This window comes from Grampus griseus (genome assembly GCF_964374135.1).
Source record: "Grampus griseus genome assembly, chromosome: 2".
Taxonomy (NCBI): domain Eukaryota; kingdom Metazoa; phylum Chordata; class Mammalia; order Artiodactyla; family Delphinidae; genus Grampus; species Grampus griseus.
Genome location: NC_139018.1, coordinates 92,537,934 through 92,561,074, shown reverse-complemented (window position 1 = coordinate 92,561,074; position 23,141 = coordinate 92,537,934). Strand labels below are relative to the sequence as shown.

At 35.2% G+C, this 23,141-nt stretch overlaps 1 protein-coding gene across 1 annotated transcript in view; it reads left to right on the top strand.

The window, feature by feature from the left end:
* FAM227B (family with sequence similarity 227 member B) overlaps window positions 1-23,141 on the top strand; it is a gene marked incomplete at its 5' end in the record, with an annotated part of 252,305 nt that overhangs the window by 18,596 nt on the left and 210,568 nt on the right. The window contains 3 exons of the mRNA XM_082647805.1: window positions 3,325-3,423; window positions 16,422-16,523; window positions 19,596-19,722. Of these exons, the coding sequence (XP_082503931.1) occupies window positions 3,325-3,423; window positions 16,422-16,523; window positions 19,596-19,722 (328 nt within the window). The remainder of the gene's footprint in view (window positions 1-3,324; window positions 3,424-16,421; window positions 16,524-19,595; window positions 19,723-23,141) is intronic.

Here is a 23,141-nt window from a genome sequence, read left to right as displayed (position 1 = left end):
TTCTTTCTCGACACAAAATCCCTGTTTTCCCTCCTGCTATAGTATTCTACAGTCCTTCAGAAGGAGTATAATCAACCATTAAATTTGGATGAATCAGCTCCAGCCATTATTTTCTGCCCATTTTTCCCTCTCTTCAAGGTGAAAGAGAGTGTATCACTTTAGTGTTCCATCTTCAAGACACAGTATTCCAAGAAATAATCTGATTAACCTGACTTGGGTCTCCTGTTTGCCCCTCAGTTAGGGAACCACAGAGCACCTCAGTTGAAAACTCCACCTAAAATGATTCAGTAATGACACTCTCTCTTATTTTCCATGCTAATACAGATGCTTTTCAATTCTCTTTTATGTTTTATGGGATTTGGGTGAGAGGGAAGGCTTAGTTTGCCGTCTTGATCACCTGATACAATTTTTTTTTTGAGAAAAACAATAGATGGTAATTGTTATGCCTGGATCATGAGCTTATTTGTGACTTTCTCTGACTATATTTTCCAAAGTTTCCTCAGGGAAAAGGTTTTATTGTAAAAAGAAATTAATACAAATTATTGTTAAAATCATCTTATAAATGTTCTAGACAATATAATCTTTTTAACTCTCACATTCTGTGTTCTAAAATGGGACTGTGTTTTAACTCTGGGTGCATGTACATCACAGTCACATAAACAAGGCACAGAAGTACAGCTATGATAAACATTTCATATGGTTAACTTGGAGGACGCTGTCATTTTTGAAAGAAGTAGGAAAGTGAGGAGTATAAGTAGGTATGGGTTTGGGGGAAGGGGTGCACAGGATATGACAAGCAGCTGGGTGTAGGAGATTTTGAGTTTGTGTACCAGTGGTATATCTAGGTATAGATAACCAGCGTTTTATTTGTTAATACCCCTCCCTGATTTCAGTAAAGAATTTAAATTGGCTTGCTAGATCATGCACAATGCAGTGGCATTGAGATAGATGATGACATTAAAGTGAAGAGAAAATAAGCTTAGGAAAATAATATCAGAGGGAAGGTTATTTCATAGAAATGCTTATTATAACATCTGAAACTTGGAAAAAGAAGGTTAAAGGGTTACTGTTACATGCTTGAAGGTGAGGGAATCCATGGAATTGACTGGATTCACGTAACCCCATCCAAATACATTCCTGAACATACAGTCATAGATTAAGTTTCTTGATAAAGTATAAATTATCCCCTTTACCACCCAGAATGGACCCTTGGCTACAGATGATGCTCAGTAAAAATTTTATTGAATTGAGTGAAAAGCGGCCTATATTTTAAGAAAGCTGAGCCACAAAGATACAGATATACACAAACAGAAATCAAGAGATCATTAGAAGTAGTTTTATCCAACCTAGAATCTATATTAGGAGAATAAATTCCAAGTCAGATAATGTATAGGTTTTAAGGTATGTTTACATTTGTTTGAATCAAAAAAGTATCACAAAAGGGTAGAGGGTGATGGAGGAAAGTACTATTTAACTTTTTAAGTCGGGTTTGGGGTTTTTTTGGCTGATTTCTGTTTTTGGTTGTTTTGACTAAATATTGATATATTTTAAGGAATCTGGAATTTTCCTGAAAAAGAAAGTTAGTGATACTAAACATAACCAAAGCTTAGAATAGAAGCAATCATGCAGTTAGTTTACACTAAAAAGCATGTTTGCTTGAAATTTGCAAATAATTTCAACAAAAAATATTCAGATTTTCTCCTGTATTTTAAGAAGGGGGAAGGGTAAGCTGTGACAAAGTGAGAGAGTGGCATGGACATATATACACTACCAAATGTAAAATAGATAGCTAGTGGGAAGCAGCCGCATAGCACAGGGAGATCAGCTCGGTGCTTTGTGACCACCTAGAGGAGTGGGATAGGGAGGGTGGGAGGGAGGGAGACGCAAGAGGGAAGAGATATGGGAACATATGTATATGTATAACTGATTCACTTTGTTATAAAGCAGAAATTAACACACCATTCTAAAGCAATTATACCCCAATAAAGATGTTAAAAAAAAAGTGCTAAATAAGTTGAAGCTGTTACCAATGTATATACTATAGTTAGTGGCCTATGAAGGAGAAGTGCTCCCACAGTATGCATGATAGATAATCTCCTTGGTATAAACGTTTGCACGGTATCCTTTTTGTAGACTTGTACTTGAGGAACAGAAATTCATACCTATGGATTTCATTAAAAGAATTCTTGAACTCTACTGAGTCTGGCCTTACAAACTTTTAGTGAATAAAATAAAATGACTATTGAAGGTACCTATTTAAACCAAGACTTATAGTCTCTAGAAGTCATGGTGAATTAACTTTATGTGCCAATTTTGATGAATTGCTTAGAGTGAACACTATCTTTAGGGTCTAGACTTATGATGGGGCCCATTGGGTTACAATCCCATGATTGCTGATACCTGTCTTCAGCATAAAAGGGAAATTGTTAACATGTGTCTTGGAGTTTTGCTATTCCTCTTCTAGTCTACACTGTCGTTTCAGTGACTACTAATCAAATGTGATTATTGAGAATATGAAATATGCCTGGTGTGACTCAGCTGAATTTTTTTTTAATTGAAGTATGGTTGTTTTACAGTTGTCTTAGTTTCTGATGTATAGCAAAGTGATTCAGTTATACATACATATGTATATATGTTCTTTTTAAGGTTCTTTTCCATTATAGGTTATCACAGTGTATTGAATATAGTTCCCTATGCTATACAGTAGGACCTTGTTGTTTACCTATTCTACATATAGTAGAGTGTATCTGTTAATCCCAAACTCATAATTTATCCCTCTCCCCTACTTTCCCCTTTGGTAACCATAGTTTGTTTTCTATGTCTGTGATCAGCTGAATTTTTAAATTTTATTTATTTTAATTATATATAAATTTTAAAATTAATACTTGATTCAGTTATTGAACAACTTTCAATTATGGTTGAAACAAAATTACAACCATATAGTTTACAAAATCTAATTGCGATCTAGTATTTATGATGAAAATTTATGTTCAAATTGAGATGTGCTATAAGTATAAAATATACACTATATTTCAAAGACCCAGTACCCAAAAGAATGTAAAATATTTCATTAATAATTTAATAACAATTATGTATTAAAATATATTTTAAATACATTTGGTTAAACAAATTGTCACTAAAATTTCACCTTTTACTTTTACTTTTTTAAAATGTCTGTTAGAAAATATATATATGGCTCACATTAAATTTCTATTAAGCAGTGGTAGTTTATAACTATTAAATACACACTCTTTATAAAGCCTATTTACAGTAACATGTCTTATAATATTATTAATTTGATCTCCATGTGTCTTTTTTCCATAGGGAAAAATTTTTAAAATCTGGAAGACTCATTTCCTCTCAGAAGCCTCTGTTGCTCTTTTGCATGATTCCTTTTGGTGGTGGTTTCTCCATAAATTTAAGGTATAATGATATTTTTTAAACTTCTTTTTTTTAAAGTTGATTTGCAGCATAATTAATTTTTCAGTAGAGGTAGCACTGGTACAAAAAATGTTTTCCGATCCTGTCACAGAACTTGTTTTTTTAGTATTCTGCACATGTTAGAAACCCTGTTTGAAATCTAGAGTTCTTTCAGAGAAGTTAAAACCTTAATATGGATTTCAAAGATCCAGAGTCTTTATTAATCAGAAAAAGATTAGTGAAATCAAACACTGTACTGAGTAATAAAGTTGTAGCTTTACTCAATACTGTAACGTGCTGATGAACGCGAAACAGAATATCCACTGCAAATCAGTGACATTGAGGGAGGTTTCACTTAGAAAACACTCTACAGTATCAGATGGGGTGAGGGTCCTCACTTGATTCAGAAAGATAAAAACTCTGCTTAGGATTAAAAAGGGAAAGACGTGGGTATCTGGGAAGCAATAAGAGAATGGAAATAAGCAGTACCCGAGTCTTACATTAGAGAATACGTGAACCTGGAAAAAGTGGTGAATTCCAATGACTGCCATGTGGCCTCTGGATCTAGAAGGATGGAAAGTAGGGTAACGCAGGGGATCGCGGTCTAAGCATTAAGAAGGTGTGCTACCCCATCAGGGGAGCCTGATAACAGACTCAGTTCTTCACCTCCCCACCTCAAATTACCCAAAGAAAACTGCTAATGGATTCTTTCATACCATGAAGGAATGGGTGTTACTAATTTTACATACAAGCCATTTACATAGAGCTTCATGTTAGAATAATTAATGTAATTCTAGGTAAGATTATCTGTACTATGTTTCTATTATTGTTAGGAGTTGAATGAGGGATAGGAAGCGGTATATCAGTTCTACAAAGGTAATTACATAGGGAAATTTTTGCAATCAGAGTTTTATTACCTTAAATTTCTTTCCCTAGATGTGAATCCCAAATTTATGTTTTTCCATGATAGAACATGAGAAGAAACATTACTTTCCCACTTAAATCTGTTAGGATTATGTATAGCAAGTTTTTGAAGGAAACATAATCTAGCAATGTTTCTAGTAACTTTGTCAAGCCATATAATATTATTTTGAAGAAACAGATTTGACCCGAAGATATTAATGACCCACTACATATATAGGATTATCCTTAGAATAAACAAGGATTAGAAATCTTTTTATCTTTAAGCAAGCTATTCTCTAGAAACTACTGGCTTCCTAAAATTAAAATGCAGTTATTAAGTAATAATGTTTTTGACATCTTTATTGGAGTATAATTACTTTACAATGTTGTGTCAGTTACTGCAGTATAACAAAGTGAATCAGATATACGCATACATATATCCCTATATCCCCTCCCTCTTGCGTCTCCCTACCACCCTCCATATTCCACACCTCTAGGTCGTCACAGAGCCCTGAGCTGATCTCCCTGTGCTATGCAGCTGCTTCCCACTAGCTATCTATTTTACATTTGGTAGTGTATATGTGTCGATGGTACTCTCTCACTTTGTCCCAGCTTACTCTTCCCCCTCTCCATGTCCTCAAGTCCATTCTCTACGTCTGTGTCTTTATTCCTTTCCTACCCCTAGGTTCATTGGAACCATTTTTTTTAGATTCCGTATGTATGTGTTAGCATATAGTATTTAGTTTTCTGACTTACTTCACTCTGTATGACAGACTCTAGGTCCATCTACCTCACTACAAATAACTCAATTTCGTTTCTTTTTATGGCTGAGTAGTATCCCATTGTGTATATGTGCCACATCTTCTTTATCCATTCATTTGTCGATGGACACTTAGGTTGCTTCCACGTCCAGGTTATAGTAAATAGTGCTGCAATGAACATTGTGGTACATGACTCTTTTTGAATTACGGTTTTCTCAGGGTATATGCCCAGTAGTAGGATTGCTAGGTCATATGGTAGTTCTAGTTTTAGTCTTTTAAGGAAGCTCCATACTGTTCTCCATAGTGGCTGTATCAATCTACATTCCCACCAACAGTGCAAGAAGGTTCCCTTTTCTCCACACCCTCTGCAACATTTATTGTTTGTAGATTTTTTGAAGAAGGCCATTCTGACCAGTGTGAGGTGATACCTCATTTTAGTTTTGATTTTCATTTCACTAATGATTAGTGATGGTGAGCATCCTTTCATGTGTTTGTTGGCAATCTGTATATCTTCTTTGGAGAAATGTCTATTTAGGTCTTCTGCCCATTTTTGGATTGGGTTGTTTGTTTTTTTGATATTGAGTTGTATGAGCTGCTTGTATATTTTGGAGATTAATCCTTTGTCAGTTGCTTCATTTGCAAATATCTTCTCCCATTCTGAGGGTTGTCTTTTGGTCTTGTTTATGGTTTCCTTTGCTGTGCAAAAGCTTTGAAGTTTCATTAGGTCCCATTTGTTTATTTTTGTTTTTGTTTCCATTTCTCTAGGAGGTGGGTCAAAAAGGATTTTGCTGTGATTTATGTCATAGAGTGTTCTGCCTATGTTTTCCTCTAAGAGTTTTATAGTGTCTGGACTTACATTTAGGTCTGTAATCCATTTTCAGTTTATTTTCATGTATGGTAAGAGGGAGTGTTCTAATTTCATTCTTTTACATGTAGCTGTCCAGTTTTCCCAGCACCACTTATTGAAGAGGCTGTCTTTTCTCCATTGTATAATCCTGCCGCCTTTATCAAAGATAAGGTATGTGCAAGGGTTTATTTCTGGATTTTTATTTCTGGTTTATTTCTGGATTTTCTATCCTGTTCCATTGATCTATATTTCTGTTTTTGTGCTAGTACCATACTGTCTTGATTTGTGCCAGTAGCTTTGTAGTATAGTCTGAAGTCAGGGAACCTGATTCCTCCAGCTCCGTTTTCCTTTGTCAAGATTGCTTTGGCTATTTGGGGTATTTTGTTTTTCCATACAAATTGTGAAATTTTTTTTTCTAGTTCTGTGAAAAATGCCACAGGTAGTTTGAAAGGGATTGCATTGAATCTGTAGATTGCTTTGGGTAGTATCGTTATTTTCACAATGTTGATTCTTCCAATCCAAGAACATGGTATATCTCTCCATCTGTTTGTATCATCTTTAATTTCTTCCATCAGTGTCTTATAGTTTTCTGGATACAGGTCTTCTGTCTCCTTTGCTAGGTTTATTCCTAGGTATTTTATTCTTTTTGTTGCAGTGGTAAATGGGAGTGTTTCCTTAATTTCTCTTTCAGATTTTTTATCATTAGTGTGTAGGAATGCAAGAGATTTCTGTGCATTAAGTTTGTATCCAGCTACTCTACCAAATTCATTGATTAGCTCTAGTAGTTTTCTGGTAGCATCTTTAGGATACTCTATTTATAGTATCATGTCATCTGCAAACATTGACAGTTTTACTTCTTCTTTTACGATTTGGATTCCTTTTATTTCTTTTTCTTCTCTGATTGGCTAAAACTTCCAAAACTATGTTGAATAATAGAGGTGAGAATGGGAAACCTTGTCTTGTTCCTGATATTAGAGGACATGGTTTCAGTTTTTCACTGTTGAGAGTGATGTTGGCTGTGGATTTGTCATATATGGCCTTTATTATGTTGAGGTAGGTTCCCTCTGTGCCTACTTTGTGGGTGGTTTTTTTTTGTATCAGAAATGGGTGTTGAATTTTGTTGAAAGCTCTTTCTTCATCTATTGAGATGATCATATGGCTTTTATCCTTCAATTTGTTAATATGGTGTATCACACTCATTGTTTTGCCTATATTGAAGAATCCTTGCATTCCTGGGATAAACCCTGCTTGATCATGGTGTATGATCCTTTTAATGTGCTTTTGGATTCGGTTTCCTAGTATTTTGTTGAGGATTTTTGCATCAGTGTTCATCAGTGATATTGGCCTGTAGTCTTCTTTTTTTGTGATATCTTTGTCTGGTTTTGGTATCAGGGTGATGGTGGCCTCATAGAATGAGTTTGGGAGTGTTCCTCCCTCTGCTGTATTTTGGAAGAGTTTGAGAAGGGATAGGTGTTAGCTCTTCTCTAAACGTTTGCTAGAAATCCCCTGTGAAACCATCTGGTCCTTGTCTTTTGTTGGAAGATTTTTAATCACAGTTTCACTTTCAGTGCTTGTGATTGGTCCGTTTATGTATTCTGTTTCTTCCTGGTTCAGTCTCAGAAGGTTGTACTTTTCTAAGAATTTGTCCATTTCTTCCAGGTTGTCCATTTTGTTGGCATGTATTTGTTTGTAGTAATCTCTCATGATCCTTTGTATTTCCGCAGTGTCAGTTGTTACTTCTCCTTTTTCATTTCTAATTCTGTTGATTTGAGTCTTCTCCCTTTTTTCTTGATGAGTCTGGCTAATGGTTTATCAATTTTGTTTATCTTCTCAAAGAACCAGCTTTTAGTTTTATTGATCTTTGCTATCGTTTCCTTCATTTCTTTTTCATTTATTTCTGATCTGATCTTTATGATTTCTTTCCTTCTGCTAATTTTGTGGGGTTTTTTGTTCTTTCTCTATTGTTTTAGGTGTAAGGTTAAGTTGTTTATTAGAGATGTTTCTTGTTTCTTGAGGTAGGATTGTATTTCTATAAACTTCCTTCTTAGAACTGCTTTTGCTGCATCCAGTAGGTTTTGGATTGTCGTGTTTTCATTGTCATTTGTTTCTAGGTATTTTTTGGTTTCCTCTTTGATTTCTTCAGTGATCTCTTGGTTATTTAGTAGCACATTGTTTAGCCTCCATGTGTTTGTATTTTTTACAGATTTTTTACTGTAATTGATATCTAGTATCATGGCGCTGTGGTCGGAAAAGATACTTGATACGATTTCAATTTTCTTGAATTTACCAATGCTTGATTTGTGACCCAAGATATGATCTATCCTGGAAAATATTCTATGAGCACTTGAGAATAAAGTGTATTCTGTTGTTTTTGGATGGAATGTCCTATAAATATCAATTAAGTCCGTCTTATCTAACGTGTCATTTAAAGCTTGTGTTTCCTTATTTATTTTCATTTTGGATGATCTGTCCATGGGTGAAAGTGGGCTGTTTAAGTCCCCTACTATGATTGTGTTACTATTTCCCCTTTTATGGCTGTTAGCATTTGCCTTATGTATTGAGGTGCTCCTATGTTGGGTGCATAAATGTTTACAATTGTTATGTCTTCTTTGTGGATCGATCCCTTGATCATTATGTAGTGTGTTTCTTTGTCTCTTGTAATAGTCTTTATTTTAAAGTCTATCTTGTCTGATATGAGAATTTCTACTCCAGCTTTCTTTTTATTTCTATTTGCATGGAATATCTTTTTCTATCCCCTCATTTTCAGTCTGTATGTGTCCCTAGGTCTGAAGTGGGTCTCTTGTAGACAGCAAATATAGAGGTCTTGTTTTTGTATCCATTCAGCCAGTCTATGTCTTTTGGTTGGAGCATTTAATCCATCTACATTTAAGGTAGTTATTGATATGTATGTTCCTATTACCAATTGTTTTGGGTTTGGTATTGTAGGTCTTTTCCTTCTCTTGTGTTTCCTGCCTAGAGAAGTTCCTTTAGCATTTCTTGTGAAGCTGGTTTGGTGGTGCTGAATTCTCTTAACTTTTACTTGTCTGTAAAGGATTTAATTTCTCTGTCAAATCTGAATGAGATCTTTACTGGGTAGAGTAATCTTGGTTGTAGGTTTTTCCCTTTCATCCCTTTAAATATGTCCTGCCACTCCCTTCTGGCTTGCAGAATTTCTGATGAAAGATCAGCTGTTAACCTTATGTAGATTCCCTTTTATGTTATTAGTTGTTTTTCCCTTGCTGCTTTTAATAATTTTTCTTTGTATTTGATTTTTGATAGTTTGATTAACATGTCCTGGCATGTTTCTCCTTGGATTTATCCTGTATGGGACTCTGTGCGCCTCCTGTACTTGATTGAGTATTTCCTTTCCCATGTTAGGGAAGTTTTCAAATATAATCTCTTGAAATATTTTCTCAGACCCTTTCTTTTCTCTGCTTCTTCTGGAACCCCTATAATTTGAATGTTGGTGCATTTAATGCTGTCCCAGGAGTCTCTGAGACTGTCCTCAATTCTTTTCATTCTTTTTTCTCTATTCTGTCCCTGGCAGTTATTTCCACCATTTTATCGTCCAGCTCACTTATCTGTTCTTCTGCCTCAGTTATTCTGCTATTGATTCCTTCTAGAGTGTGTTTCTTTTCAATTATTATGTTGCTCATCACTGTTTGTTTGTTCTTTAGTTCTCCTAGTTCCTGTTAAATGTTTCTTGTATTTTCTCCATTCTGTTTCTGAGATTTTGGATCATCTTTATCATTACTCTGAATTCTTTTTCAGATAGGTTGCCTATTTCTCTTCATTTATTTGGTCTTGTAAGTTTTTACCTTGCTCCTTTGTCTGTAAGATAATTTTTTGTCATTTCCTTTTTTTTTCTTCTGTTGGGTGGGGCTGTATTCTTGTCTTACTGGTTGTTTGGCCTGTGGCGTCCAGCACTGGAGTTTGCAAGCAGTTGGATAGAGCCAGGTCTTGGTGCTGAGATGAGCACCTCCAGGAGGCCTCACTCCAATTAATATTCCCTGGGGTCTGAGGTGCTCTGTTATTCCAGCTTTTTGGACTCAGAGCTCCCATCACAGGAGGTCAGGCCTGACCTCCGGGCTGGGAACCAAAATTCTTCAAGCTGCATGGCGTGGCAAAAAAAAAAACAAAAGGAGCAGTACATATCAAAGAATAAACAAAATATATTAGGAAAAATAAAAATATATTTGAAACAACTGCAACATGATAAAATAAAACGACAACGGAAAAAAAAAGTGGGGGAACAAGCCAAAAGGAGAGAACAATAACAGAGTATAAAGAATAAAATAAAATTAGAAAAATAAAAGATTTATTAGGAAAAATAAAAATATAAGTGAATCAACAAGGTAAAACAGAACCCCAATCTAAAAGAGGAAAAAAAAAAACCTTGGCTATTGGGGCAGTGTTTAGGTGGGGGTGGAACTTAAGCCGGGGTGGGATTCTGTGTGTGGCAGGACTTAGGTGGGTGGGGGGTGACCTTTGAGTGTGTGGCAGGGCCTCTGCTTAGTACCTACACAGAAGGGGAGAGGCAGTACATGGAAAGGAGGACCTCTGGTGTGTGGAGTTCTGGAGTTTGGAGTTAGGGCCCTGAGTGAGGGTGTGTGGGTGGGGTTTAGGCCCAGCATTGGAGGGAGTCTCCAAGTGTAGTGGTAGGGCCTTGGGTGGGGGTGTAGGGGCGGGGCCTGGGCTCTGCACTGCAGGAGGGAGACTCCGAGGGCAGAGGATTAGGCTCAGGAGCCCATCAGGCTCCCTGGTGCCTAAGTAGACAGGGAAAGTGCCGGCCGCATTCCCTTCCATTCCTCTGCACCCCACCACCACTGTCTCCCCCAGGGTCTCCCCTGTCCCCGCTGGACCCCTAACCGTGGGTGAGTTCTGCTGGTTGTAGGAACTCCTCCTCCCCCAGCCACCCCTCAGGGGTGCTAGTGCTGGAGGTCCAGCCTTTACTTTTGCTCCCCCTTCCCTTCCTTCCACTCCCTCAGGACCCATGCACGGCTGGAGGGGGCCTCCATGTGCAGAGGATCAGACCTGGGATCTCAACAGGCTCCCAGGGGCCCTAGTGGGCAGGGGAATCCTGGCCATGCTCCCTTTTGATCCCCTGCCCTCCCAATGGTCCCCCAATTTACCCCTTCAGGCGTGGGATCCCTTCCCCTCCCCCAGCTGCCCTGCAGGGGCGCCAGTCCCATCCTGCCTCCACTTCTCCTCCCCCTTCCCTCCCCCCACACCCTACCTGGTCGCTGGGGGTTCCTCCTGTCCCCTTAGGTGTCCGTGGTCCCCCACCGGTGCCTGGTAGGTGCCCTAGTTGTGTGGAGATGCGAATTCCGCATCCTCCTAGTCCACCACCTTGACTCCAACCCCAGTAATAATTTTAAAATATTATAATTTAATAACATTTCCAGTATCAGTTAAGATTTCTGATGTGTTTTGAGGAACAATATATGATTCAGCTGGATGAGTGTTCTGCTAGTGTTGTAGGGAACTGAAGGGGTATCCAAGCCATATTGAAGCAACATTTCCATGATTTAACCAGAATAGCTCCTCTTTCATCTGTTCTGTTCATTACATTTCACCTATGGTTTTATTTCTAAGAGGATTCATTGTTAAATATAAATGTATTGAAGCCAGTGAACTAGTTAAATGGCATGACCTCTTAGTTTCCTAAATCCACCAAATAAGTGTGGTGCATGCCCATACATTTTTACCAGCATTGTGTGGGAATATCTGTTTTGGTAGGTTAACTCCTATTTCAAGCTGTACTACATTTTCAGGTGAGTACAAAACACATAAATTCTATCTATTTTTGGATCTACTTTATGAATAATAAACAATAATGACTTTATAACTGGAATAGAACCCTGAGCCACTTGTACAATTTAATTACCAACAGCATAATATGAAAAAATATATATATAATCATACTCTAGAATATAGCATGGTTCAGTATGCTGGCTCTAAAACTTATTTCAGTAGTTGTTAGGTGACTAATATAAAAGCAGATTTCCTTTATTGCCTATGATGTAGTGGTAGCTTGATCTAGTAGAAAAAGTGCTGCACTGGAATCCAGGAAATTAAATTTTTAAATCTGGCTTTCCCAGTAGTTAGTGTGAGACTTTGGGCTAGTCAGAAAATCACTCTGAGCTTCAGTTATGTCATCTCTCTAAAACAAAACAAACAAAAAACAGGTAAAAATAACATATACTTTCTTTTTTCCTGGAGTTGTTGTGTGTTCTAAAAGTGACATGAATAAGATCCCTAGTAAACTGTGGAAATACTATATAAATGTAATATGAGATTCAATATAATAGAATTAAGATCTGGCCTTCAAAAACAAATTTATCCACTTAGAAAATGATGTCACTTTGAATAGTTACTTACCTCTCTAAGTCTTTCATGAAATTTTTAAAATTACCTACTTTATCTGTTTATTGGGAGTTATATTAGAAAATGCATGTAAAGTTGTTTACATGGAAGTAGGTATATGGTAAGTGTTCAGTGGTTACATCTATCATTATTATTTATTATTATATTGTTAGTGAGAATGCAGTGTTCCAAAAATTGCTGGCCAACGTGTTGGCTAATGATAAAAATTTCCTTGATGGTGTTTAACTAGAAGAATTCCAGTAATGATATACCCTTAATGTTTTCAAAATTGTCCTTGGAACATTGGCTCCCAAAAAGATTCAGGAGGCTGGAAAGTACATCAATTCCACTCATAAAATAACGAAGACAAGCCATATATAACCCACAAAAATCACAACTTTTTTGAACTCATTATACAGGGTAGCCTTCAAAGCAAAGAATATTACCGGGGAAAAAGAAAGTAATTGTATAATTATAAAGTAGTCAATACATCAATATGACATAACAATCATAAATATTTATGTACCTAATTAAAGTGCTTTGAAGCACATTTAATGAAAAAATTTTAATACGTAAAGAAGCAATAGACAAATCTATAAGTATAGTTAGGTATTTCAACACCTTATATTCAATAATTGGTCATATGTGCAGAAAACCAGTTAATGATATAGAGTGATGTAGATGAGTTGAGCAATACTGTTAACCAACTTTATGGATCTAATTGATATTTATTAAACATTCCTCATAACAACAGCAGAATACACATTTTTCTCATGTACCCATTAAACTTTTACCAACTATATTCTGGGCTAGGAAAACATCCTAATGAAATGAAAATAATTCAAATCATACAAAGTATGTTTTTAGACCAAAATGGAATTGTATTATAAATGAATAACAGAAAGCTACCTGGAAAATCTTCAAATATTTGATAACTAAATAACACACTTCTCAGGAGCTGTGGGTCGAACCAGAAATCAGTAGGGAAATTGAAAAGTATTTTGAACTTGATGAAAATGAAAATACAGATTAAAATTTGTGGAATGGACCTCAAGCAGTATTTGGAAATTTAAAGCATTAAGATGTCTAGATTTGAAATAAGGAAAGTTCTCAAAAACCATGACCTCAACTTCTACTGTAGGAAACTAGACAAAGAAAAAGAAATGAAAACCAAAGTATGCAGAAGAAAGGAAATAATAAAGATCAGAGAGGAAACCAATAAAAGGAAAAACTGAAAAACAGAAGGAATTAGAGAAAATGAATTCAAAAGGTGGGTCTTCAAGATTTCTAAAAACAAGGCAATGCAGGAAGAATTTGAAGCCTCTGTTTCACTGAGAGTAGCCGTAGCAAAAACAAAACCCAAATGGAGCTTAACATTTTACTTAATTGACTCAGACCCTAAAGGCTAACAAGAGAAGAGACGTACCTATTCCCAAGCATAACTACTTTATACCTCAGGTTTTACTGTCCTATTGAAGATGTCCATCTCTCAAACAAAAATTGCAAGACACATAGAGAAGGAATGGAATTGCTGCATTGTTGGGTATGAAGATATTCAACTTCACAAGGTAGTGCCAAGTTGTTTCCAAACTGGATGTACAAATTATTCTCACATTGTTGATGTATAAGAGTTCTTAAACAACCAATGATTCAAAGAATAAATCACAGGGGAAATTAGAAAATAACTTGAAACAAATGAAAGCAAAAAACACAGTGTACCAAAACTCATAGGATAAAGCAAAAGCATTGCTAAACGACAAATTTAAAGTTTTAAACAAATCAAAAAGCAATATTATCAACAACCTAACTTTACATATTAAGGAACTAGAAAAAGAACAACAAAGAAGGAAGGAATTAATAAAGATTAGAGTGGAGATAAATAAAATAGAGAATTGGTAAACAGTAGAGAAAATCAGTAAAACCAAAAGTTAATTCTTTGAGATCAACAAAATTGACAAACCAGTAGCTAGACTAAGAAAAAAAGTGAGGACTTCCCTGTCAGTCCAGTGGTTAAGACTCCATGCTTCCACTGCAGGGGGCATGGGTTCGATCCCTCGTTGGGGAACTAAGATCTCATATAAGAGCTCATATGCCTTTCAGCGTAGCCCAAAAAAAAAAAAAAGCACTCAAATTACCGAAGTCAGAAATGAAAGTGGAAACATTACTATTGGCAAAGAAATAACAAGGATTATTAGAGTACTGTGAACAAACATATAACAACAAATTGGATAGCCTGTATAAAATGGACAAATTCCTAGAAACATATAATTTTCCAAGACTGAATAATGAAGAAATAGACAATCTGAATAGACCTATAACTAGTAAGGAGATTCAATCAGGTTTCCGTAATCAGAAACCTCCCAGCAAAGAAAAGTCCTGGACTAGATGACTTCACTGATGAATTCTGCCAACATTTAAAGAAGAATTAACACCAGTCCTTCTCTAACTCTCCCAAAAAATTGAAGAGAGGGGAATACTTTTTAGCTCATTTTATGAAACCAGCATTACCCTGATACCAAAGCCAAAGATATTACAACAAAAAAAGTGTCTACAGACCAATATCCTGTTTGACGGATATTGATGCAAAAATCTTCAACAAAATACTAGCAAACTGAATTCAGTATATTAAAAGGGTTATACAATCTGACCAATGAAATTTATTCCTGGAATGTAAGTATGATTTAACATATGTTAAATAGCTAGATCTAATGAACATATCAGTAACCTGAATATCCAAAAGCTGTAGGATACGTTTTCTTTTCAAACATACCAAAACATGTATAAAAATTCGCTGTACCATTTTGCTACTCAGTTTCCTGTGGAGGTATATATGGTGTGGACATTAGGTTGAATTGTCTTAGTCAAAGACATGTTCTACAACTTTCTGTTTGGGTATTTCATCACACATGTTAAGTGTAGATCATGTAACTGAAACATGCCAACTTTCTCTACTAGTAAATTATATATTATCTCATTTAATTGTCACACAACCCTAAGTCTTAGAACCACTGCCCATTATATAAATGATCAAGAATTATTAACATTATCATTATTATTTCTGCTACCATCTCCTTCCATAAACTTATTACACAAGCATGAAAGCTGTTTTGGGAGTTAGGAGACCTAGATTCTAGTCCGGCTTTCAGTTACTTAACTGTGTATAACCTTAAATAATTCTCTTAATCTTTCTGAGCATCAATGCAGTCACTAAAATAGAGGGGCTTAACCTAGGTGATATCTAACTTCCATTTTAGGTCTAAGATTCTATGCATTTATGAATCCCAGCTCATATGGCATGCTAATTTCATAGAAAACTACCACTAAATTTGATCATTTTTTATGTTTATTACCAAAATCTATTAATGCCAGCTTATGCTTCTACTGTTGACATCATAAATGAATTTGGACTCTAATTCATCTTTATTGCTTTATTTAATTCATGGATTTGTACTTTAATTTATCTCTTCATTGCTTAATAGAGCAAGAATTCAAGGTGCTACCTTAGGACTTTAATATTGACATTATTATTATCTACAGATTTCTTCCTTATGACATTCTACTTACTTTGTTTTTAGTATAGTTCTCATGTCACAATTTTACTAGTTCTGGCTATGGCTGTCTCATTCCAGTAATTGCTTTGATTTTATACTGAGTTACTGATTATGAAAAATTTGGAATGGTTATAGAATAATAGCAGGCAACTATGTCATTGATTGCCTTGTGCATGCCAACTACTATTCAAGAACCTTCATTAATTCATCAAATGTTGGTGTGCTTTCAGTGTGCCAGGCACCATGCTGAGGGCTTGAAATACAAAGTCAAACAAAACATAATCCTTGTCCCTATTTAATTTTAAGATAATACTTTAAGGTATGTGTATATTATCTATATTTGGCAGATAAGGAAACTAGGACTTAATTAACTTGCCTGGGATAGTGCTGCTAATGAATAATGGAGCCAGCATTCAAATTCAGGTCTGCATGATGCCAAAAACCCATGCTCATCCCACTATAGCAACTGATCTGCCCTTTAAGAAGATAGAGTTACTGACATTATGTAAACAGATTCTAATTTTAAATTGTAACATTAATGCTTTTAATTCCATGTGTGTTTTATTTTTTAAGCCTGACAGAGAAAGTCAAGATTCCTTGTTTGATAGAATTTCAGAAAGTTATGTGTCACTTTTCATGAGCATACCTCTAAGTCGAAAGGATGCATTCTTTCAGGTAAATATAGAAATTAATTATGCTAATTATTTTTATAGCAAGTGAAATATAAAAATAGTTATTTTATTTAAACACATATGAGAACATATTTTGTTACTTTGCAAGCAAAATTACCTAAAGTAGAGTAAATAATGATAATATTTTAAAAGTCATGCCCCTCCACCCCAGAATATTATATTCTACTGACTAAAAGCCTTACAGAATCTCCTCAGTGTGGTATATGTATTTGTTTGCATATTAATAATTTGAAAACTATTGACTTGTTCTGTGTATAGTCTTGGTATTTTACTTACAAAATTATCATTTTACTTTATAAAGTATCTTGATCTAAGAGGACTTAACTTCTTGTGTTATGCCTAAGTACTAAGCACCTGTTACAGTAAGGAACAATGGACAAATTTATGAATCAAATGTTTTACTATGTCTGTTATAGTAAAATAATTTGGTTAAAATAATTTATGTTCTTGAGTAGTGTGAAATGAAGACATGTAGGAATTTCACGGAGTGTTTTAAAATGTAAACATCTAGCGTTTCAAAGCAGAAGCCACATTTAAATACTTTGTTGTACAGACATCTGTAATTCAGAAATACAGAAGTATTTTTGAGTCAGTCAATGTTTTCATGGGTAAAACCTAAAATAAAAATAAATGTCCTTCATGATGAAAACATAAACTTAAATTGCCAAATATTTATGCTCAATCTTGATCTATCTCACAAACATATACATACAGTATCGTAGAAGGAAATCAGTAGTGGACTGGGCATAAGGGACTTGGCTTCACATCTGGAATCTGCTCGTAATTACCCAGGTGATCTTCGCAAGACATTCAGTCTCTCAGTTCCACAGCTGGTTGTCCATCAGATGAAGAGGTTGATCCATGATTCATAAATTGTTTATAGAACACTAATGTTCTGAAAGATAGACTAAGATTTTCTCTGCTAATATTAAATTTATTTTTCTTATTTGCAGGAAAATAATAGTTAATGATTAGGATTTTTGGTCATTAAAATTGTCTAGAGATGACAAAACCAGCTGATTCTCCTATCCATACGCTTTCACCTAGTCTATCCCTTTGTGGTGTTTCTAGCCTATACACAAGGCTCGATGAAATCAAGCATGCTTTAACACAGGGCTCTTAAGAAAAGAATAAAAGACCTATTTAATGTGAACAAAGGAGGTAGTGGCACCATTGCATATCCCTTATTCTGTAATTTCTAGTCTTACATTTATGGTCCAAATGTTCTCCCTTGGGATGGATGTGCCTTTTGATAGATATTGTATTTATAATCCTTCTCAAATCATGACTTGATTTTTTTTCTAAGTCCCTATTTTCAGTGGCTTTTTCCAAGGAGAAATTAGAAGTTGTTTAACCAAGATTCAAAGCCTCACTTGAGAACAAATAACATGTACACCTTAATGATTTGACCCCTTGACCTTTGTTCAGTCATTTTATAATGTTCCCTCTCCCTGTCTCAATACTTGAGAACCACGCCACCTCCCTACAGGTCTATTACCTCCACAGCTCTATAAGTAGAAATGGAGCCTCAACTCTCATTGACCAATTTCTATTATTTTTAGCTCATTCAGATAAGAAGGTGTTTTGTTACTATTGGCTCATTTGATTTATCTTACCACAGAAAGAAAACTATTAATATTTAAGAATCAAAAAATTAGCTTCAGGTCTCACTATTCAGTACAAATTAACTGAATCTGAACATATTTAGTATAGCTTTTGCTTCAGTTTCTTCCAATGTCATACAATGATATTCCTTCAGAAATTTTCCCAACACCATTTGACACTTGATCTCTTTTTCCCCTAATCTCCTGAAGGTGAAATATTCACAGAAAACTTTTAAAAGTTCCTCTTACTTACCTTGTTCAACTTTTAAATTTTGATTATTAGTGTGATTTTATATACCACAATTATAATATGTGATTTTTCTGGTAGTAAAAATGTTCATGGTTTATTCAGTAAAATTAAATATATCAGTATATTAAAGCATTCTTCCCTCTCCTCTACTCCCCTACCCAAAAAAACTTATGGAGTTCTTCAAAGAATACCATCCATACCAGCAGATTTTAGCACTACTGGATTAGGTGGCTATATTAGTTTCCTATTGCTGGTGTAAAAATTATCACAAAGTTAGTGGCTTAAAACAGCAGAAATTCATTGTCTTACAGTTATATAGGTCAGAAGTCCAAAATGAATCTTATAGGACTAAAATCAAGGTATCAACAGGGCTCGTTTCTTTAAGAGGCCCTAGGGGAGAAGCCATTCCTTGCCTCTTCTAATTTCTTGTGTCTGCCAGCCTTCCAAAATAGCAGATAAAATATTTTAAATCTTTACTCTAAAAATCTGGTATCTTCCTGTGTTTAGTCAGTCCCCAAGAGAAGCTTAGTAGTCAAGCGACTTTAAGTCTAATATAATACTGATAGTACCATCTATTTGTATGATACAAATATAAAATCGGATCATGATTTTACAGTTGTGGTTATAATATATTAACTCACCTAAACAGGCTTCAATTATTTAAAAACATGCTCTTTATTTTCACCACACACTCAAAGTGATAATTGTGTGACGTGATAGAGGTGTTAGCTAATGCCATGGTGGTAATCATATTACAGTAAACAAATGTATCAACATGTTGTACACCTTAAACTCACATAGTATTACATGTCAAATATATTTCAATTAATATATATAATATGCTTTTTATTATAATGACCTGAAAGACAGTGTTCTTTTTCTGAAAGAGGGTATCAATAGCAAGGTTAAATGAAATAAATGTAGAATCATTAGAGTATCTTATCTTAATTGTAACTTCATCCTTTATCCAAATTAAATTTTTTTCCCAAAATGCTAACAAATAGCCAAATTGACTGACTTTATTTTCAACTCTTCTTTGTTCATATTCCTCAGTTAGAAATACAAAGAAGTACTAAATGGCCAAAAGCAAGCTATAAGAAAAAAGGGACACGTATATTTCACAAATTTAGTAATTTCTTTGGTAGTTGAGATATGTTATATGAAATATGGAATTATTTTAATATGACTCTGTTTTTGGTAGGTGTATCCTGATTGTTTGGCACAGGCTATCTATGCAACATTCCAGGAAGCATTTCCAGAATCCACTGATTTCTTTAATGATGAATTTAAAGAAGATCTAGGGAATAACATTTTTCTCTGGTTGTCAGGTACGGATATCATTAAGTATTGATCATTATTGTGGAACCTAAAACTTTTGAATTGCGGTGTTTTGTTTACTCCACTCAAAAAAATTTGTAGTTCTTTGCCTTACAAAACATAGCATATTGATGTCTGTGTTTCAAAATAATAATGATTATTTATTTTATTCTGAAAATTCTGTTATACTAAAATTAATCAGTTGTTTACTTTAGAAAGCCAAATAATTTTACAGGCAGTGGAATTATTATAGAAACCCAAATTGCCACAGAGAGAAAACCATACCATAGATATTTTATATTTGTAAGAGAAATATTTTAAGCTGCTTTTGGAACACTGCTGGCATTTTTATAGCAAATAATATTGGGTAAATTCTAGAGCTAATTGAGTTCCTTGTAGAACATAAAAAAAGTAGGTATTGTTTCATATTCCTGGAAATACCTCCCCAATATTGTTTCCTAAGACTACTATACCATTATGGACTACCAGAAGCTATTGACTGTTTTCAAGTCCATCTTATAAATCTGTCCAAATTTTGACTAATTTTTTAAAACTGTTTTGTGTCAATTCTTAGTAACCAAACCATTTCTTTAAGAAAATGTTTCATATTTTAAGGAGGGAGTCCTTGGGAGGTACATGCTAGAAAACAACCCTGAGGACCACCCACCTCCATCAATACACATAGGACAGGAGTCTCCTAATTATAGAGAAAAATCCAACTAATTCAAATATAAGAAGCAAAAAGAGAATGAGCACAGAATTCATACAAAAATACTATAAGAAAAAAAATGTGAAGAACAGAACAACTTTCCTACAGACCTGTTGTAGAATGAATTGTGTCCCCCGAAAATTCATATTGACTTCTGTATGAAATTTTATAAGTCACTGTCTTACTTAATCCTTTTATTCAAGTTAGTTTTGTCACTGATTGTCTCGGGTTTTCTATGCATATCATCTGCAAATATAGTTTTCATATTTCTTTTATAATTCTTATGCTTTTAACTAGTTTCTATTATGTAATTAAAGAAGAATGTATATAACATATTTAGATGAGCGATAGCAATGAGCTAGGAGATGTATAAGGAAAGGTTTTAAAGTCCTCTGGTAAATCCAGTGGGGGGTGTCTACTTTACGCTCTTCCTATGGGTCTTCAAAGCATTCCATATGCAAACTGCCTGAAGTAAAGGCAAGAACACTAATATAAATACCTTATCCTATTTAAATATCAGAATGAATAGTTTTAGCTGAAGTAAACAAAAATTTTCTTGTTCAGGAAGTTTTATAGGCTATGACTGGTAGAATTAATCTGAAGGTTGAAAATTCAGCAATTTCTATTATTCTATTTTCCAGTTGACTAATTCTTTCTTCTGTCCCCTCCATTATGCTGTTAAGCTCATTCTTGATTTTTTTAAAAATTTGGTTATTGTACATTTCAGTTATAAAAGTTACATTTGGTTCTTTTTTATATCTTCTGTTTCTTCACTGAGACTTTGTTCTTTCATTTGTTTCAAGTGTGTTCATTATTGTTTAAGCATTTTTATTATAACTGCTTGAAAAATCCTTGTGATTCTAAAATCTGTGTCATCTAGATGCTGGCAATTGTCTTTTCTCATTCAAGTTGAATTTCCTAGTTTTTTATATGACAATTAAAACCTGGACATTTTGGGTATTGTAAGACTGAATCTTATCTAAATTTTGTGTTTCAACAGGCCTCCTCTGACACTGCTCTAGTTGGGGGAGAAGGGCACTGTCAGGTGGGGAATGAAAGTCCAGGTTACCCACTTGGTCTCTTTTGACATAGTGGTGCGAGGAGGGTTTGTTACAGCTCCCAGCAGACCTCTACTGATACCACCCTGGCTTTTAGGGGCAGGGATGCCTTGTTACTGCTCCCCAAGTGGCTTCCACTGACACTATAAGGGGGAGGGTAGCCTTGTTATATCTGGGCAGTGGTCACAGTCTCCACTAGGCCTCCTCTGACACCACTTTCCATAGGGAGAGGAAAGTGCACCTCATTCCAGTCCTGTGGGAATAAAAGTCTTCTGTCTCTGCTCTGCCTCCTCTGATACTACCCTAGTGAGAGTGGAAGCTGAGGCTCTCCAACCACCCTTTTCTGGCAGTGGTGGGTTTGGAGCAGCAGATTTTCCTGTTGTGTTTGGCTGGAGCAAGCAGTTATTGTCTAAAAGTTTTCTGTCCTACTAGGCAGCCCTTTTCCTGGTCCTTTGGCTAGAGAGAGGAGGGTTTTCTTGAGACTTCTTTTATCTTTGCCTGTTACCATTTCTGGATTCTGGTTTCTCTAGCACCGAGAAATATGAGTCAAAAAGAAAACCCAAGGACTTCACTGTTGTGTTGTACCTTGGGTCCTGAGGTTCCTAGTTAGTCTGCCTTCTTGTCTCCACCTTCTAGAGTCTTCTAATGTGTGTTTATAAACACATCCACTGAAACTGGTGTTATTTCATATTGGGTTACCTGAGAATACCTTATGAGAAGGTAATATTCATCAGAGACTCAAAGGAAGTGAGAGAATGAACTATGTCGATATCTGGAATGGAAACTTTTTAGGTAGAAGGAACAGCATATGAAAAGGCCATGATGCAGATAGAAGATTAGCATATTTGCAATACAGCAAGGAAGCCAATGCAGCTGAGGTAGAATGAGAAAGGAATTGAAAAGTAGAAAGATGAGGTCAGAGATATGTCTGTAGGTTAGGGCATCTCATAATTTATAGGCAGTTATAAGGACTCTTTCATTATGAGTGAAATGGAAAAGCACTAGATGATTTTGAGCAAATAATACTTGTAACCTAAAATATGTTTATAAGGGATCACTCTAGCTTTTGGGAGAACAAGAGACCATAGAGGGGACAAGGGAGGAATCAGGAATGCAGTTGGAGATATTGCAGTAATAGAAGTGAGACATGGTGATTGGTTAGAACAGGTTGGTTAAAGGATGAGGAGCTGGCAAGTTATATTAGATAAGTCTGCTGGCAGAGTCCATTGGATTTATTGATATATAGAAGTTGAAAGTGGAACAAATAAAAGAGTCAGGGATGATGCCAAGAATTTTAGCCTGAGCAAATAGACAACTACTGAAATGGTGAAGACTGTAAGAGAAGGTTGTGGTGGTAGGGTTTTATGGAATCAGGATTTAAGTTTGAGATGTAATATTCGTCAACATTTGCATTTTTTATAACAAAATCTCAAATTTTTAGTGATTATTTTAAAGTGTAACAAGGAGATGACTGTGCCCTAAATGGTGTCTACACTATAGGAGAATTACAAGAAAGAAATAGTAAACACTAAAAGCATTTGAAAGCAAAGGAAGAAAAAGTACAGTGATAATTAAGGTAATCTTCATAGCCTGACTCAAGAATATAAGTAGACATTGAAGGAACAGCAGAACTATGCTAGATGAATGGATGCTGGACTCAGAC